Source organism: Neodiprion virginianus, chromosome 2 (genome assembly GCF_021901495.1).
Source record: "Neodiprion virginianus isolate iyNeoVirg1 chromosome 2, iyNeoVirg1.1, whole genome shotgun sequence".
In the NCBI taxonomy this organism is placed as follows: Eukaryota; Metazoa; Arthropoda; class Insecta; order Hymenoptera; family Diprionidae; genus Neodiprion; species Neodiprion virginianus.
In genome coordinates this window covers 5,127,351-5,147,073 of record NC_060878.1, presented here as the reverse complement: position 1 = coordinate 5,147,073, position 19,723 = coordinate 5,127,351, and the positions used below count along the sequence as shown (strand labels likewise).

The following is a 19,723-nucleotide window of genomic DNA, read 5'->3' as shown; positions in this document are numbered from 1 at the left end:
AAACATTGTTTCTTTTTTTTTTTTTTTTTTTAATTGTAATTTATTGCTCATTTTCGCAATATTAAATTTACCTTGAAAAATGCATGATGCGAAATGCAAGTCTGTGAAAAAAAAAAAAGTACACGGTCCGATTTAAAATAAAAACAATGTTGACCTCCGAATGACCTTGTAAACCTCCACCAAATCAAAAGTACGACGGCACGGTGTTTTTTCCCCCTTAGAACCGGAAAAGTTTTATTTCGAAAATCTTTCCCTAAAACGGCTGGTTCTCGAGATATTTCGCTGCGTCGACTCGAATGGACCACCCTGTATAGGGTGACGTACAACAGTTCGCAACAACTCGGAGCGTGTAATCCAGAGCCTGGCTTAATCTCGAATCCCGCATTAAGCCCTAATGGCGAAGAGTATGCGTGGAGTTGGCTGAATCTCGGTTCTTACGGGTATTGTGTACGAATGGGGCATAGATCGGCGGATACAGGAGGGTTATTCGTTTCAAGATTTATCACGCGCCGATCTAGAGAGCGTTCGAAATAATCTCGAGGTAATTACGAGCCTAATTAGACGATGGATGTAAACAAACCAGGCGCAATACGCGTGCGCGGTGTGCGATTAGAAACTGTATTAATGCCGATTTTGAATAACAGTGTGGAAGATGTTGTGAAAAACTCGTCATAAATGCAGTTGCGACGCCGTATCGGTGGATGGAATAATTTTTAAAAGGGGATTTTTTGATGGCGGAAATTTGAGCGAAGAAATCGATCTTTGACGAAACGTCAAAGGTTCGAAAGCCGAAAGCTAAGAGTTACGAAAGTGGGAAAATGAGGAAATTTAAAAGTCTGAAAAATCGAAATTCCGTATGATCGAAGATTTTCAGTTCCGTGAATTTCTGGTTAACAATAAGTGAAATTTCACCATTTCTGACTTTCGGTATTTCTCATTTTTTACACCCACTCGTTGAGTAAACTACGCTGTGTGACTATATTTTAATTTTCGGAACTTTGAGCCGTCGTCTACTTTCCGACCATTCGAAACCTTGTTGTTTGATTAAAGTTCGATATCCTGACTTCAAGTTTCGCCATAAAATAATTCGGAATTAGACACTTTCGGAACTTCAACTCCAATCAACCCCCCACTGCGTGAATTGATACACGTTGAAGATATTCGCGACCGTATACCTATGCGTACAATAATACGTAATGCACTTGCATTTTCAATCGCAGAATTCTCTGGCAGTTTTTTCTCATCTTATTTTTTCAGGGCTTTAATATAATGTAACAATGATTATCTCCACTTTGACGTAGTAAACCAGCCGAATCCATAAAAAATGTTTCTAAAAGCTCGGAAGCGTCGTTAATTAATTCCATATATTATACGTGTGTGACTGTGCGTTTGTAACATACGTATGTAAAATAAATATGATTGCGAGCATCAAAGAAACTACTTTCCTCACGCAGAGATTTTATTAAATCTGACAACGATATTTCAGATTAGCATATCCAAACGCCAAACGATTAAACCTGCCAAGCGTTTAATGCTACATATGTATGCAATCGTATTAATACACGAGACTATAACACGATCTTCTGCTGCTTTTTTCACTTTTTTCTTTTATTTTTTTTTTTTTTTTAAACTCTTTTCTTTTACACACCGCACAAGCCTGCCTGCATACGATGATGATAATTATATCGCTTAACAAACCTGTTATTAATACAGAACTGACGTTAACGCGCGTATATCCCATACATACCAACATGTGCGTACCTAATAGAGGTGTAGGTGTATGCATATACATATATATATATGTACATTTATGCCTACTCGTGTGTAAACACGCGGCATGCATGGTATTGTACTATACGAGAGGCGTTTGAGCAGCATTTAATTAATCCGTACAAACTTGGCCTACTTCATACTTTCTCACAATTTATCGTTGACTACAATTGCAGGACGACGAGATAGCCGGTAAATTGCAATTGCATGTTCGCTACGCGATTATGCGATCCGATACAAGTTGGTTCGATACATTAAAATTACAGCGGGTGTTACGATAAAAATTATACACTGAGAGAAATTTTTAGTTCCGGCTAGCGCTCGGTTCTTAACTATTTTCATTTTTTACCACAATCGACAAAATGTAGTTAGAGATAGAAAATGAAAATTAGTTTTATAGCTGTTACCGGAAAGTCTGGTATCCGTTACTATTCTTTATCATTGCGATCGCTGTTGCTAGATTTTCTTGCAATTTTTGCGAAAATTTAACGCTCGTGCAACGATAAATTGACGTTAAGGCCTTGTTTGACTAAAAAAGTAGAGTAAACTTCACAAACTGATTTTGCGTTGCAAAATGTTTACGCGTACCTCGTTTTTCGCAATTCCAACAATATTCAAACAGTATTTTTAACGATACCTGTTTTACTCAATTTTTCTCAGTGTTGTACTCGAAACATGATGAAATAATATTTTCCAATATATGTATAGTACAAATATAAAAGTATACTTATAATATTTTACTTGAAATATTATTAAGAAAACAAAATTATTTCACTGCATACGATGGGAATTATTTTACAACAGAAACAAAACATCACGTAAGCTTTCTACATCACGGATTTTCACCGCTGATTGTGAAAACAACAAAAGAGAAATTTGCGTGATGAGTTTTACAAAATGAGTGTGTGTAAAAGTTTCGCACGAATAACGGTGGGATGAAAAAAAGAAATAAAAATTGCCAATTTCAAACCAGATTGAAATTAATAACTTTAACGTAACTAAATATTGAAACTAAAATCGATGTTTCGAAAGTTTAGAACGACTTTAAAGGAGCTTAACTTCCAAAATATATAACTCAAAATTTGAGAGACGATCCTAAAGTTGGGAAACAATAATGATTTTTACTAAAAATTAATCGTCGCGTTAAACAGTTCAATTTCTCAGTTTTGAAATGCGTGATTTTGACAGCGGTGAAAATATTTCGTTTAAAGTGCATTCAATGTTTTATTTCCTTGTTTACGGTACGAGTCGAATAAAAATTGGACGCGCCTAATGACGCCTCGTAATTAGAATTTCACCCCTGCTAACCGAGTGTCAGGAATATTTGATGGATTATAAGAGTGGTCGTAAGATTATGAAGAGAAATTTATTATTTATACGCCACTTGTGACGTTGAAGTGTCTTAAAATACGTACAAGTGACAAGCCTTCGAACGATTTCATTTTCTCTCTTATCTTCTGACTTGACGAAATTTCTCTCAGAAGAAAATAAGTAGAAATAATTTTTTCTTTTTTTTTTCTTCTTATCGCACACGGAACAGAATTGTTTAATATTCAACGTCGTTGAATTATCGCTTATTGTATAAGTTTTTACGATGAGAACGCAGGAAGTATTATTACAACAACGATACATTCATATTTGTATATTCATACAACCGTTGTAAATAAATTAGATATACTGCAAATTAATTAACTAATATGCAGAATATAAAATAAACTCGAAACCAATTACGCGATAAGTGCGAATTAAAGTTTATTAAAAATTGTATCGTTGATACTTGATTGAAAATTTAAAGTTACGAGTTCACCAATTAATCATTAAAAAAGGCATATTATTAGTCTTGTGATTTTTTTTTTTTTGTTCCCCTGATTATGCACAACATTGTGATTTATGAATATACAGCGATTAATATTTATCGTCATCCAATTACGCGCGCACGCAAACACATCTTAAAACAATATAAACTTTAGGATCCTTCTTTTTTTCTTTCCTTTTTAATTTCCTTTCTTCAATATGCGCAAATATTTGCAACTTAACGTTACACGCGAAGGAAAATCTTTACATTCCACGTGCGTGGTATCTAGCGTTATTCTTATTACAACGTATCTACCGTATAAATATATTATTTCCGGCACGGTGTATTGTTTATACATCTAATAGACACAAGGAAACAAGAATGGGGCTATAATCGCCCCTTTCAATCGCCAACAACTCTCGACGACGAAAGTGTTTACAAGAATATAACTGTCGCAGCTATTATATAGTCGACGTATAACGCTATTATTATAAATAATCGTAGGAAAGATTTCAATCGTTCAATGTAGGTAAATTTTCCCACGATTTGATCGGTTAATTCAACAATAACAAAGTCTGTAATATTATACACATATATCGTATCGCCAACGTAAGATCCCAAGTTTCTGCAGAATGTTGAGGGAAATTTTTTCTCATCATTAAACACGCGTATACATATGTAACAATAAATTTGATAAATTGATAACGATAATAACTGTAACGAGTAATTTTCCATACAAAGATATCCTACGAGAAATTAATTCTGTAACATATAACGCACATAGTTTTTTAATTGAATCGAAATATAAACCAGTTTGAAGCTGCTAACGTTAATCTGTAATACGAAATATTGAAACTAAAATCATTGTTTCGAAAGTCTAGAACAACTTTAAAGGAGTTCAATTTTTTAAATCTGAACACACCTTGCTTTTTAAAAATTAATTTTTCAATTCTAGACGATCTTACAGTTGCGAAATGATGATTTTACCTAAAAATGTGTTTCAGGGTTTTATTATTTATAGTTTCATCAAGATCTTGGAATTTCTTCGTTTAAATTAATAACAAAATGACGGCTCCTTAAAATAGGTATGATTTTAAACCGCTTAAACTGTACCCCCCTCCTCCCCCTTTAACTTTACGAACTTCCCTCTGTTAAATATGATTATACGTTTAATTACTCTTTCGAATTTCAAATTTGAAAATTAAAATTGTTTGTTTCGAGCCCGAAATGCGTAGCGAAATATTTTTATTCTTATTATTAATGACTAGTATTATCGTTGCTTCTGCTGCTGCTGTTGTTCTTGTTGTTGTATGCGAATTTTTCTTCCACTCGAAACGCCGCTGGTAGGTACATTAAATTAACCATCACCCGAGACTTTCGTCCAGGAGATACGAACTATAATTTAACGTCGTTTATCTGTCCTGCAGATGATTCCCTAATGATATGCTAATAACACACGTGGTCTACGAGGCGAGTATCTGTACTCTTATACCTATATATATATACATATATATATGTCGTCATCAAAGACGGGGATGGAAAAATGCAAAGATCCGGACACTTTTTACTTTCCGCGCGTCATCCGTCTCGACTTGACAAATAAATAATAATCGAATGATTGAAAGGAGGATAAATTTTCCCGTTAGGTCTGCGTAATGTGTGTAATAAATGGCGATTAAAAAATCAGCATAACAAGACGCGTCGCGTGTGTTCGACAATTATAACGATTACATAATATATAACTTATGTACCTACAGTTATATATATATGTATATATGTATATGTATATGTGTCAGGTGCCTGGTACATACGATACGGGATATTATGTAAATAAGATAATTGGCGTGCGGAAGAATTTGTCATTATTTACAGGTATGCTACAACATATCGAACTTAATTTAATTTCAATTAATTTCCATTCACGTTTCCGGCTTCGGTTAACGACCCAATTATAATTACTTTATACCAATACGTTTGTGATCCTATGAATGCATGCCGGAATCAGCTGACGATCGACTTACGTACGTGTACCGTATACTTGCGTCAATACAAGACATAACGTAATTATCATGTACAGGATGTCCCAAGAGCCTGTAATTTAAATCTTGGAAATAATCGGTGTACAAGTAAATTTTTTTTTTTTTATGCGCATCGTTTCATTCTCTTATTTCCCTGAATTATCGTTTTCCGTATTATCAACTGCAAGACTTATCGTTACAATTGTACTTATAATTCATAGATCTGCAAGATGCTGCAATCGGAATTTTGAATCAAAATTGTATAACGAATGAGAGATAATGACCGTAGAAGGTTGACATTGTTTTGCAGAATAAACTGTTTGATGAACTGGAAAATTATACCACAAAGTGCAAAAAAAAAAAAAAGAAACAAAATAATAGAGATGAAAAAAATGAATTTGGACGATTTTCTGTCTTGGAGGAAAATTTGAATGATTATTTTATTTTTCATTGTTATTTTTCATTTAAATCGTGAACTGAATACACACACACACTGTATTATTCAATTCATTGTTTACCGACAAGTGGTTTTTAATTTCAACACGCCACCTGATCGTCGATTGTTACTTCGATCGATTACATCGCTTCTGTGCATTTCTACTTTGATCGTAAAAAAGTTACTATTGTATCGAATTCCCGAAAAACCGTTCCTTCGTCAATTATAATTCTTCACGATTAATTTTGTTAGAAATTAAATTTAACTAAAAATACCGCTAGAACGGTAATCGCATCTATACGTACAACATTACAAAGCTATTGTACGAAGAAGCTGAAAGAAATTTTTACCGTGCGAATTCTTTCTCACTCGTATACGTATTCACAGGAAAAACACGTTGTTACACTCGAGTGTCAAGTGCCGTTTGAGAGTGGAATAAAAGATGCCCGATTTGTTCGATGACTGGCGAAACGTGATTGAATCGACGAATGTTATAAAAAAGAAAAATGATTCTCGCAGCACCTGCCGCTTCGATTTTTCACCGTACAACGAACACATGTTCGAATATCTCGCCGCGAATTTTGTTTCTTACTTATTCTAACAATAATACGGTTGGGTGTAAAAAAAAATCGTGATTCACAGCTTCGTTACAAGAACGTTGCACATTATCGTACAATAATATTCGATTTATAAATGCAGAGAAAAACATCAGTGGGTTTATAACCCTTCGAGTCATGGTGGGAAGTATTCTTACCTCCATTTTTTGAATATTTAGAGAAATTTAGAGTAATTATTGCGATATAATGTCAATTGTTATTTTTGGAAGCAAATTGATTGAAAGAAATCGTAAAGATTGAATGAATAATTAATTTCCGAATACATGTTTTACATAAATTATAAGTTTTTGGGGTCGCTGATTACGAACCTGAAGTCAGATTTTGAAAATTCAGCATGGCAGATCCAATCAGCGACCTCGAAAGCCACTGCATAGAGTTTTTTAACTATATTCCATGAAATTTGAAATTTTCTTCCACCGTATTGAATCTATTTGGAATTTTTCAAATCTAATTTCAGATTCGTAATCGGAGACCACAAAAACCGTAGAATACCGTGTTGTTGTAAGACTTTAAAAACATTACATATATTCTCTTCACATCGATTCGATTCATAATCAATAAATCACTTCCTTCTTTTCGATCATTTGAATATTTTCCTCTATATCTATCTATATATATGACACGTTTATAACGTAATGAATTGCGCAACAGATGGTGATTTAGAATTTCGCAGAAGCAACAATTTTGCAGAAAAAAAGAAATCGTTAAAGTGTCTGCTGCGGAGTTTAAGGAGGTATTCTAGTGTAGAGGCATGAATTTGAGGTGTTTTTTGAAGTGCTATAAACAAAAAACAAAAAATATTTTTACCATCCATTTTTTTATCAGGCGTTTATTATTATTTCACGATTACAAAAAAAAAAAAAACAAGTCAAAAAATACAAAATTGAAAGTGCTATGAGTTGTTGAAGTGGGGGGTACAAAAAAAATGGCGCGCCAATGTTGTCACGATTGCAAGCATTTTCAAAATCAGAAAAAAAAAAAAAAGATTATTAATCTACATAAATGCAGCTATCGTACTAACTAAAAAAAAGTCGAATAAAAATTTTTATTTGCCAAATTACGGCTGTCCGAAAAAATAATACGTTTTTTTTGACTTTTTTGGACGTTTCTGAATTTTTTAAAAATAGTAAAAATTATTATTTCGTTATAATAATAGTTCGTGCGATAGAGACATGTATTGAGAAGATTCTCACCAAATTTCAAGTAAATCGGTTCAATAGAACTTGAGAAATCATGTCAACCGTTTTGAAAAATGTAGTTTTGAGAAAAACGCGTTTAAAGTTTCGAGTAAAATTCGTTCCAGCCGAGCCAGTATTGAAGACGTGTCACTAAAATAGCTATATCTCTGAAAATAATTGAAATTTTGACTTGTCCTTTTAAGGACACATTCTTGAAAGGTTAAGCTTTGAAAATATAAAAAAAAAAAAATCGACTTTTTTCAAATTTCTACACTAGAATACCCCCTTAAGACTCGTGCGAACCGAGTTTCGCTTTTCAAGGGCTTTTCAAAGCCGTCTTTCTCACCCTCTCTATCTATTTATCTATTTATCTGAAATCTATGTTTGCACAATGGATTTACGTGCGTAGATACAACCGGTGTTGTTATCAGTGAAAAAAATGCATCGATTAGCCTTCAGCCTTGAATTCGAGGTCATAAGACTAAAAACCCGAGGATATATATTAGCCGGCTTATACGGAAATAAATCGTCAAATATGAAAAATCCAAATTTCGAATCTCCGTAGCATGGAAAATAAATAAATAAACAAATAAATAAGCGAAACGTAGGAGAATTTACGACAGTTGACAAACAAATGTTGGGAGGTATAAATTATCTCTTTTGTTCCACCTCGTATAGCGTAGCGAATTTTATATATATATATATAATGTTTAAAAATTAGCGATTTTATTCGCTCGGCCCTTATTTATATATATATATACGTATAAATATACATTTGTGTGATAAATGTGTGTGTGTGTGTTATGCAGAGTTAGAAGTTTCGTGCCGTGAATAAAAATGAATGAAATAGGAAACGCGATTCGCGGAGGGGAAATTAGCCGGGGAGTGAGGGAGGAAGATAGACAATGGAGCAAACGTGCGAATGGTAAGTAAGTAGAGACAAACGCACACGCACGCAGGTTTTCTACAATCGCGACCGATTACGTAACGCGGCGAACATTTCGTTCTTACAAGCTTGCGGGTAAAGGTACAATACAAAGATTCGCTGCAGCTGTAACCTCGGACTAATTCCATAATCACTTTTTACCATTTTTAACGCGTCTGATTTTTATCGCGGTAACGAAGAAAACACGTAAAAAAAGTCAAAATTCCTGTACAACTTTTTGACCGGTAGATTTTTCGAATAATTCTACCGAATAATACGACTTTTTCTTACGGAAATTCTAATTTACAGTGCACGAGAAACGGATTTTACATTTTCGTTTCCTCGTTACTAGTATACTCAATTTTTTGTTGCTTTTTTCACGTTTGCCCCTCATTTTTTTTTTTTTTTTTCTAAACTACGAGAAATATAATGTGTACATTTTTCACAATGAAAATGATCAAGATTCGCGTTTAAATTATACTCGATATTTTAACCGCATCAAAGTTTTTTCGTCGATTCAGACACTACGCAAAGTTTTTTTTTTTATCTTCTTTCACCAGCTTCTTTCTTCTCCCAAATTATTACACAGGAGTCTCTGAATTTATAACGATACAGTTAAGTCATTTCCTTTTTTTTTTTTTTTTCATTCTTAAATTGTATTTTTGATTAAAAGTTTAATCGAAAGTTTTTTTTTTTTTTTTTTTTGCTTTCTTCAATCGTACAATAACTTGCACAATGCAACGTGACGTTGGAAAAATTCTGTGCGTATGGAATAATTTTACAGCAGTTCGCGACGCAGTTAAAATTCCGACGAATGCATATTAATTACTACAAATAATTGACGAATCGGGTTTTTTTCGCACGGCGATAGGTTTTTTGACAAGGGTTTTAAAAAAATCCCTGAGCGAACACCGCGCGCGGTTCGAGTCTGCGTAAGTAATCCGTGGCGTCAAGAGACCTTGACGCAAATGATGATCGCGTCGTATAGGATGTTTTACAGGTATACAAATAAAAAACGTAAATCAGCTGGACCGTCGCGTCGCTTGGAGAGTCAACAGTTCGCCATTATTCAGCATTACGCAACACCGGCAGCATTCTGCCAGTGTTTAACTAGCGTAGATTCCTCTCTTTATTTGGCACGCGTAATGCAAACTTTTAACGATAACATTTAATTTTCGGTTAAAACGATGGTGAAAATGTCTCGACGCGAGGTGGACGAAATAAGGAGAGAGGAGGGGGAGGATTAAGGAAGAGGAAAAATCGTTTGTCGGTTGAAGCAAAGTCAGCCGGATGTAGCGTAAGGTAGAAGGTGGTGTAAGGTGATGGTAATCGTGTCTCTGGGTGTGCTGAAAAAGGTTCTTGCCAAGTACGGAGGAGAGAAAATCTGTTATAGAAAACACCGAGGCGGGAATAGCTTCGGTACAACAGAGACAATGATAAAAGTAGTTTGCGAGTGAGTTTGCGAACTGAATAGGTATACGCATAATGAATATACCGTACCTGTGCAATATGTTGCACGGACATGAACGATATAATAAAGATTCGCGTATCGCGTTCGTTATACGTATTATAATTGTATACCTGTAAAAGAGGGAAGAAAGAGCAAGAAATTACAAAAAGTTCCCATGTGTCCAATTGTACAAGGAAATTATAATTCGCATGTGATACGAGCAGACTGTTATGCTAGTATTAAATACTGTTTCGGTTTATACAGTAGCGATGACAAGTTTTTCCATTCGACGGAACGGGGCGAATATCGATAACGAACAAATCATTGTTTGATTAAATTTGTGACAAGAAATGTTCTTTATCGAGAAAAAAAAAAACGTCGTAGAGTGCAACCGAACAAATGTACAAGATTTACGAGGCTGAAGTTGGTAACTTTATCGTAACGAAACATATTGGGAATGTACGAATCACTGTTTTGCAATTTTTGTAGTGAATTTGAAGTGGCTTAAATTTTTGAAAATATGAAATACTTTTGCCTCGGTATAATTTACTTCGTTTCGGAGATTCCTAAAATTACCAAACAACTCGTTTTCCGAAAAACGAATCATTGCGATAAGGTTACTAACTCAAGCGATTTGAGATAAAAAAATCGGTCTCCAAGTTCTGAACATAAAAATTGTGGTACATAATATTCTTAAATTTGTATACAAAAATTACCGCATCTTACGGGATAAATAAATTTGATAAATTTTTAATGTTCGAAAATTCATTTTGTAATCTGGAAATTGAGGAAAAGTCATTGAATTTCGACTATCGAAAGCGTCGATATAAAATCGACCGTGGAGAACCGTTACAAGGCGATCGATTTTGAAATTCAATTTGTAACGAGAATGTGAAATACAGAAAAAAAAAATAAAAAAAAAGTAAACTAAAGAGAGAAGGTAGAAGACGTCTCTCTTTATTTATTCTCCCGACGGCGATTCCGTTCATTCAGTATCCTCAATACATAAACGTGCACCGAAAAAGAAACGAGTGAAAGAAGAGGAAGAAGAAGATGAAGAAGAAAAAAGAGAACAACCGCGAACTTTGACCAGGTGAGAAAAAACACCACCACAAACTCCATTCATCGTTTTCACGGCGTGTTCTCAAGCGTCGTCGTCTTGTTTATTTCCGTCCGGATAATCGAGGTGAGATTATATATATACAGATATAATATACATGCATATACAACATATATATATATATGTATGATAGAATTATTTTCAATACAAATTTACATTTACATCAGTTGTAACTACGATAATGGATCGTATTTTCTTCGAGATTTTTCGTCGACAATTATTCATTTATACACGTTATCTGCGCAGACTAACTTTCAACGGATTTAATTGCTGTCGTTTTCGTTCGTTATCACTTTTAAAAATAAATTTCACATTAACTTTATCGAGAAACTAAAATGACAATCAAACTCTGTAGGTGAAAAAAAAAAAAAAACTACGATGATAATATATCCCTGCTTTAGTATTGGAGTCATATAATGGGTCGAAAAAATAGATCGTGGCTAATGACCAGGGTTCGAACAATTCCGTCCGTGACCCAATTTTTTGAAAGATGTTTAATGTAATACAATTTAGAAATTTTCATATCAGCCCTCATTACCCACATTTTCACCAGCCATATATGTATAGCTGTATAATATACGTATGATAAGTAAATCGATATTTCGTTCTCACGCCATTGAAGGAATTTGAAAAAAATTAACACGTGGTTTATAATAAAGAAAACCAAATTTGATTTCCTGCTTTTTAATGATCAGTTACTATGTGTATATAAATCTACATATATATAGAAAAATTTCATATGTATAGTAACTAGAAAAATTGAGTAATACAAGTATCGTTAAAAAAACTGTTTGAATATTATTGGAATTAGGAAAAACGAGGTACGCCTAACCATTTTGCGCTATCGTCGATCCTTTTTTGGTAATCGCAACGCTGAATCGGTTTCTGAGGTTTACTCTACTTTTTTAGTCAAACAAGGCTTTAACGTCAATTTATCGTTGCACGAGCGTTAAATTTTCGCAACAGTTGCAAGAAAATAAAGCAACGGTGATCGTAATGATAAAGAATAGTAACGGATACCAGACTTTCCGGTAACAGCTAGAAAACTAATTTTCATTTTCTACCTGGAACAATATTTTGTCGATTGTGGTAAAAAATGAAAAAAGTTAAGGACCGAGCGGTAACCGGAACTAAAAATTTCTCTCATCGTCGGTGTCGAATATAAAAGGGAATGCGGCATAGCTGCATCGTAACGATGGAGGCTTGCATGCAGGACGACGTTGGTCCTACGGGTAGATTTATGGAGGAGTGTTTTGTTGTGCGTTTGTGTCGCGGGTCAACCTAGGTTCACGGTCAAGGGAGTCTGACCGCTAACCGTTCTGTTCTGTCCTGCTGCTCCTGCGACGTCTTAAAAACTTCACTTATAAACTATGCACCCTTTCTTCTACTACTGCAAGTAGTTTCAAACTCGCGAAGGGACGAATCGACGCACAGGGGTGAATATGAACTGGTTCGATTTTTCAATTTTTTCACGTTGCACCGCGTTAAAAACAATACTTTTCTTTACATAATGTCAAATTTTATTGCGAGTAACTTGTTATCGATTATTAACTTTGAAAACACATTTCTTCGCGGTTTTTTTTACTATTTCTGACAGTATACCGATAGATTTTCAATACTCGAAAGTAATGATTGCGATGTAATGTAAATTATTATTATTAGAAACAAATGAATCGAAAAAAATCGTGTAAATTGAAGGAATAATTAATTTCCATCAAAGTTACACCTCATACACGTACAACATGTTTAACATAAATTATAAGTTTTTGGTGCGGCTGATTACGAATCTGAAATTGGATATAAAATAATTCAAGGTTGCGGATCCAATATGGCGGATGAAATTTTCGAGTTCGATCGAATCCGGAAAAAAACTCTTGACCAGGAATTTTTGAGGTTCCTGATTACAAACGTGAAATCAGATTTCGAAAATTCGGTACGACGAATCCAATCAGCGACCCCGAAAATCTCTGCTTAAAGTTTTTTGACCGTTTTCGATAAAATTCGAAATTTTGCGTCCTCGAATTTTCAAAATCTGATTTCAGATTCGCAACCAGCTACCCCAAAAATCACGAAATATTATCTTGTTACAAGAGTTAAATTGACTCGGCACAATAACGTTCGACTCAAAGGGTTACGAGAAGGATGAGGATACGTAAGAAAGGCCTTGGGCTATAACGATGTGGCGTTGATCGATGGTGTCGTCCATTTTCAACATTTCTTTAGCTTCGCTTCTTTAGCTCTTATACAGTTTTTGCGGATCATCTGGACACCGAGTTTAGATTGCCAAGCTGTGACATAACGGCGCGAGGTTCTTTTATGCTTGTACTACGTACATCTAGGTATACATACACCGTTGCAGCCTGTAGGTAGTTTGGTAGTTCTAGTTTATTATTTAGCTAAAACGCATTGCCTCCAGTAACGTCGTTCAATTGTTTTATACGTACGATATAAAATTTTTGTAATCTGGTTGTTATAAGACGAACGTAATAAAATCCGCATTATAATTATACTGCCATTTTCAAATGTACATAAAAACACTGCATTGCATTTTGCATTGATTATCCGTCTAAAATTCAGCAATTGCAATCACATGTCGGTATAATTTAATGCTGGACTTGAAGGTGCTGCATATTATATGTGTATATATCATATAGCGAAAGATTTTTGAAAGTTATTAGAAATTTTACGAAAAGTGTAGAGTGATCAAGTGCCGAAAAGATACTAAAAAATAATGTTGATGTTTGTCAAGTTTAAGCCCGTCAGCAAAAAAATTAGCAAGTTTTGACCAAAGTTATTAATAAACAAGAGATCGAAGTTCTTAACGTTAATGTAACGATCCGGTTTTAGGAAAAATCATTATTTCACAATTGTAACATTGTCTTTCAAACTTTGAATAATCTATTAGTGTATTGATATTTTGGAAAATTAAATTCCTTTAGAGTAATTAAAAATTTTTACACAAACAATGATTTTAAAATTTCTATATTTCGCGTTACATTAACGTGACCAACTTCAATTTGTTTAATAAACGTGAACCTGTAACCGAATTCTAGAAAAATTGTCAAATTCGAACCAAAATTCAAGGACATCACGAATTCCTTTTCTAATCAGTGATTTGCTGAATCTAGTTACTAACATACGGGTGCCTCAAACGCTGCTTACAATTATATATCCTTGAGATTCGCGGTAAAGTAAAGCAGTTTTAAATTATACAATTTTATACAACGCGGCGGTGTAAATTAGGCCGAGTTACGGTCCGACAATTACTAGCATCGCGTTACGAAGAAGGGGAATTGCCCGGCCTTCCAACGCCGATGTCTGCACATCAATGATGATACACTTGTCAGAGAACAGATACGTACACTCGTTAAAGAACGTACGTAAACACACCGAGGCAGATATAATTAGCAAACGCGAAGCTTCGCCATTGCATCGCTATTGTATTTACGCGATAGCGGCAACAATATTAATTATCCTTCGTTTCTAGCGTGTGCAAAAAGATGAGCGGCTACAATTAGGTCGAAGGTCGCGGAGTGGAACGTGGATGCCGCAAGTTCGGCAGATGCGGGAAGTTCAATGCTGGATTCGATAAGAGTTGTAGATGAAAGAAAACTTTGCTGTACGAATGATATCACCGAGAAATCTGTGAGACAGAATTTGTTCATCTTCTTAATACGAAGGAAAAGATCGGATGAAAATTTCCAGCGTAAATTTTCGCCTTTTTATCGTTGGAGGCGGGGCTGAAGTTCTGAATTTGAAAAGTTCCAAAAACGTCTAACTCCGAATTATTTTGTCGCGAAACTTGAAGTAAAGATATCAAAGTTTGAAGAAACAACAAAGTTTGCAAGATTACGATGATTCAAGTTACGATTGAGCAAAGTTCCGAAAAGTAAAGTTACGATAGAGGAAAATTACAAAGAATAAAGTTACGATGGGGTAAAATTCCGTATATTAAAACGTACTCACACGGCGTAGTTTACTCAAGATCAAAGTGGTGAGTGAAATTTCACAAAGCCAGACGTTCAAGGAACTGAAAATGTTCGATCATTCGGAATTTCGGTATTTCAGCTTTATAAACTTCCTTATTGTCGCACTTTCGGAACTTTGAATCGTCGAAGTTACGACTTTTCGGCATTTTGTCCTTTCGGAACTTTGAACCATTCGAACATCCGATGTTTCGTCAAAGTTTCATTACTTTACTCAAGTTTCGCCAGTTGAAAATTCCGAATTTCACGCTTTCGGAAGTATTCAAAATTGGAATTTAAACCCCGTTCTATTTTTTTCTTTATCGAGTATTTCTTGAGATCCTAATACGTATTCGATCGAGAAGATTTGAATGATGATTTATTCAAGATTCGTCGGCTCTTCTCTGTCGCAGTCTCGATTTGAAAATTCTCTCTTCATGTCGCGTACGTGGATATGTATTATTTCCCCAGAGGCGTGCTACCGCAGGTGTGCATTATTCTTCTTCCTCTTCTTCTTCTTCTTCTTCTTCTACAAGACGACGGAAGGCGCATCTTTTCCCCTTTGCATCGCGAGGGCGGGACGCATAACAGTTTCAATTTCACACTTGAGGCACGTCCGCGTATAAAACGCATGGCGGTGAAAACGTGAGCTGTTTATCCAATGCGCGATCGGCAAAGTTGCAGCGAGCCTCGCGTCGATGATAATTATAAAACGTGAAGAGTTGCGGAGAGGGAGAGGATTAGTACCGAGTCCCACTTCCACCTTCTCCGTCTTCTCCTTTACCGGAAATGTAAATCCGGAAAAGTAACCGACTGCGTACGATTCCTTTCTATATAATGTACAGAAGATGAACGGGCAACGTGAACAACCCTGAAAATTTGTCCTAGTTTTGTCTTCAATTTTGAAAAACATTCTAAATTTCATTATTCGCTTGCTCTATAATAGCAAACTTCAAACACGAAATAAACTATACATGTATCTTGGAAACTTAGGATAAGGCGAGCAAAACGAGCACACCTAAAAATTTGCGCAAAACTTTGAAACATGTTGTTTGAACATTGGACCATTTTTCCGCCTTTTATCCACTAGTCTCTTATACGTACAGCTAATCTCATATTGAAAGTATTCTAAAGTACGAAAATAAATTGAAAACAATTTTTAAATTTTAAACAATTTTTTAGGGTGCTCATTTTACCCGCAACGTCGTTACACGAAAAGTCCGGAAATTGTGGGTAAAATGGGTACCCTAAAAAATTGTTGAAAATTTATAAATGTTTTGAGTTTCATATATATATATATTTTCTCGAAATTATTCTCATCATTCTTTGTATTTTTATCCAATATTTGCGAGTCGCATTCGTGTAAAAAATAGCATATCACAAATTTTCATTTTCAGTCCAACGTATAAATCACATCGTTCGATGCAACGGCGTTTAAACTTATCCTTGCGCGTATTTCTTTCTTCTTAGTTGTACATAAATAGACTTATGAAAAATGATCGAAGTTAAATTAAAATAACGAATCAGTAATGACTGCATGCAAAATGAATAAAAAAAAAAACAAAGAGGTGAAATGAAACGACCGTAACCTGAAATCAACCGTATCATTATAGGTTTACGATCGCGTCACTCGCGTCTTACGCATCATTCGTACGTATACTCGATGATTGATCTCTTTTTGCCTCGTTCAACGAGGTGAAGACTTGTACTCTCGATATCTGCGTTTCTTTTCCTCTGTAAATTTCTGCAGAAAATAAATCTCCGTGCACACAGCTGTATTGTAATAGAATTTGCAACGCAGAGAGAAAAGGGTGTTCGTTCCTTCCGCCTCTTTGAATCGAAAAGAGTGTGACTTTCAATTCCGACATTAAATGTATTACGCTGTATGGTAGTTGTAACGCAGCTTTTGTCGTTGTTCTAGCCGAGCCTGCGTCGCATCGTGCGATAATTCAAGTCACAATACACGCATACAGGTTGCTTAATTCGTGATTTTGCAATGTTATGCCCTCGAGTTTCGTTCCACGCGTTATAATATCCTGCAATCAATACACGCACACACACACACACACACACACACACACACATACTGCATGGGTAATACATCTTGCGGCGAGGCCTTTTTTTGTCCCAGTTTATTTATAACAATACGTCTCGTTCGTTTTTTATGCATCTCCTCAATCCGCCGTAAAGAATCGATGAATAATTGTGCGTGACGAATACGTACCTACGTATTTAAATACCAACCGTAGTATAATCGTAATCAGATCAAGGAAAAAGAAAATTTTTTCAACGAAAGTGAAGAAGCTACGGTAGCAAAAAAAAAAAAAAAACTATCAACAACATCGACCACGGACTCTGAATATAAAAGGGGGGAAAGAAATCGACCTCTACTAGCACACAACTTCGTGAAATTAAATATTACGAAGAAGTGCGCACCAATAAACCGAAAATCGGCGTTGAACGATTTCTCATACGTATACATACTTTCACAATTCGATACACACACACACATACAGCTTTTACTAGAATAACTTTTTTTATGATCTAGATAATATACATATTCATTCGTAGAGACGAATGAATAACGATTAAAAAAAGGAAAGACTATTATGTATTTTTTACCACCCTCTGCGAATTAACGAGTTTGAAGTTATCGTAACGAAAGGTTGAGAAAAGATTACAATTTTCTTATTTTTATAAAGATTTCGAAGGAACTAGGATTGCAAAATATGAGTTTATTTCGTTCTATTACGGTTGACTGAATTTTGGAACGATTCAAAAATTACGAATCAACGGTTTTTCCTCAGCATGAATCGTTAGAATAACGTTACTAACTTCAGCACGATCTGAATCAATAATTATCTAACAGCTGATATCGCGTTTAGTATTTGATCGCTTGTAGACAAGACAACGTACAAATTGTCTCGTTAAATATTGCATAATATCGTTAAACTGAAAACTCACCGGTAGATTCCTAATTCCCAATCGGACCTTGGTGTACTTTTTCATGAAGACTCTCCAAAGTACGTATGCCATGACGACGAGGCGAGTTATTGCTCGAGGACGAGTAAGAATAATAATAACAAAAATTTCACTTTGTAAACTTGAAAAATGCACATTTGATTACAAACATCACAGCACGCACGTCGTATAATTTTAACGCATTAAGCGTAGATTTGGCAAAGACCATAGCCACGCACAATATTAACACGCCGCGCGACGCGTTTCGATTCTGCAACTTGTGAATTAGTCATAAATGACGTTAATTCATCACAGTTTCGTAACTTCCATCAACCGTGGACGAATCCGATCTCGTATGTGTTACGCAACAGACGGTCAGATACGTATCATGTGCAGGTAGAATTAGTGAGAGCAACTATTCGACGCGAGAGACAAATGTCAATTCCTCAATTAGCGTCTACGTTACCCGCACCAACGCAAACTACTCGATGATCTCTGCATCGTCGTCGAAAATAAACAGCAAACACAAGCGGGGAGGATATTGTCTTTGTTTTTCCTCGTCCTCCCCCCCTCTGACGCATTTATAACACGGCGAAAAAAACCTTCCAAACAACCACAAAACACTGAACGAACAAACTACAAAGATTGTTCGAATTATCAACGTCTCAAATGGAAAATAAAGAAGAAACTGTTATAACAACAACAACAACGAAAACTGTGATACGATAATAACGTTTAAACAAGAGAAAAACACTCCCCCGAAACGCGATACGATTATCGAGGGAAAGGAACAGACGCGAAACACTCCGCGATCGGCCGAACCCGACGCTCAACTGTCGCCGGGACTCGAGGCGGGCGGCTTAAACGCCGGTTGACGATTTTTCGAACGCGGCAAACTTCAGGACGATGCTAAGAGCGGCAGGAGAGAATCGACTGCGACAGACGTCGAACTTTAATCTGCGGGGTTAGTTCTCGATTTCGGAATCCCCCGGTGATTCGACTCGCGACGATTGACCCGATGCGGGCTTTTCCGTTTTTAGATTTCGGATTATGGTTCGACAAATTCTGTTTGTCAGACTGCGAGCTGACGATGTGACACGGATGACGACCGTGGCGTTTTTAGCGATCAGGCAAGATCCGTTCTTCCTTTGTTTTGAGGAAGGAATCAAGGAATCGCGCTCGACGGCGACTGGCGGCGGTGGCTGCCGGGTAATGACTAAACACGCGACATAAGAGACTCGCGACTCGACTATAACTCCGCGTGGCTTTACAGGCGTGTCTGTTTGCCGCATCTATCTTCGCTTCGACGACCGGCGCCGACGCTACCTGATTGTTAGAGTGTCCGCAGGGCCGAGGCGAGCTCACCATCCGCCCATCCAGCGACGATTGTTCTTCTTCCACCACCGAGTACTGAAACGTCTGTTAGAGTGTAGCCTACGTCGCGGCATCGCGTGGGTGCTGAAACAATGCCTCTTCGCGCACCACGCG

The 19,723-nt window shown here is 35.9% G+C and overlaps 1 protein-coding gene across 1 annotated transcript in view; it reads right to left on the bottom strand.

Moving 5' to 3' along the window:
- LOC124298915 (uncharacterized) overlaps positions 1-19,413 on the bottom strand; it is a 193,843-nt gene extending 174,430 nt beyond the window's left edge. The window contains exon 1 of the mRNA XM_046751570.1: positions 18,239-19,413. Coding sequence (XP_046607526.1) covers positions 18,239-18,310 — 72 coding nt within the window. The 5' untranslated portion in view covers positions 18,311-19,413. The remainder of the gene's footprint in view (positions 1-18,238) is intronic.
- Between the last annotated feature and the right edge of the window lie 310 nt (positions 19,414-19,723).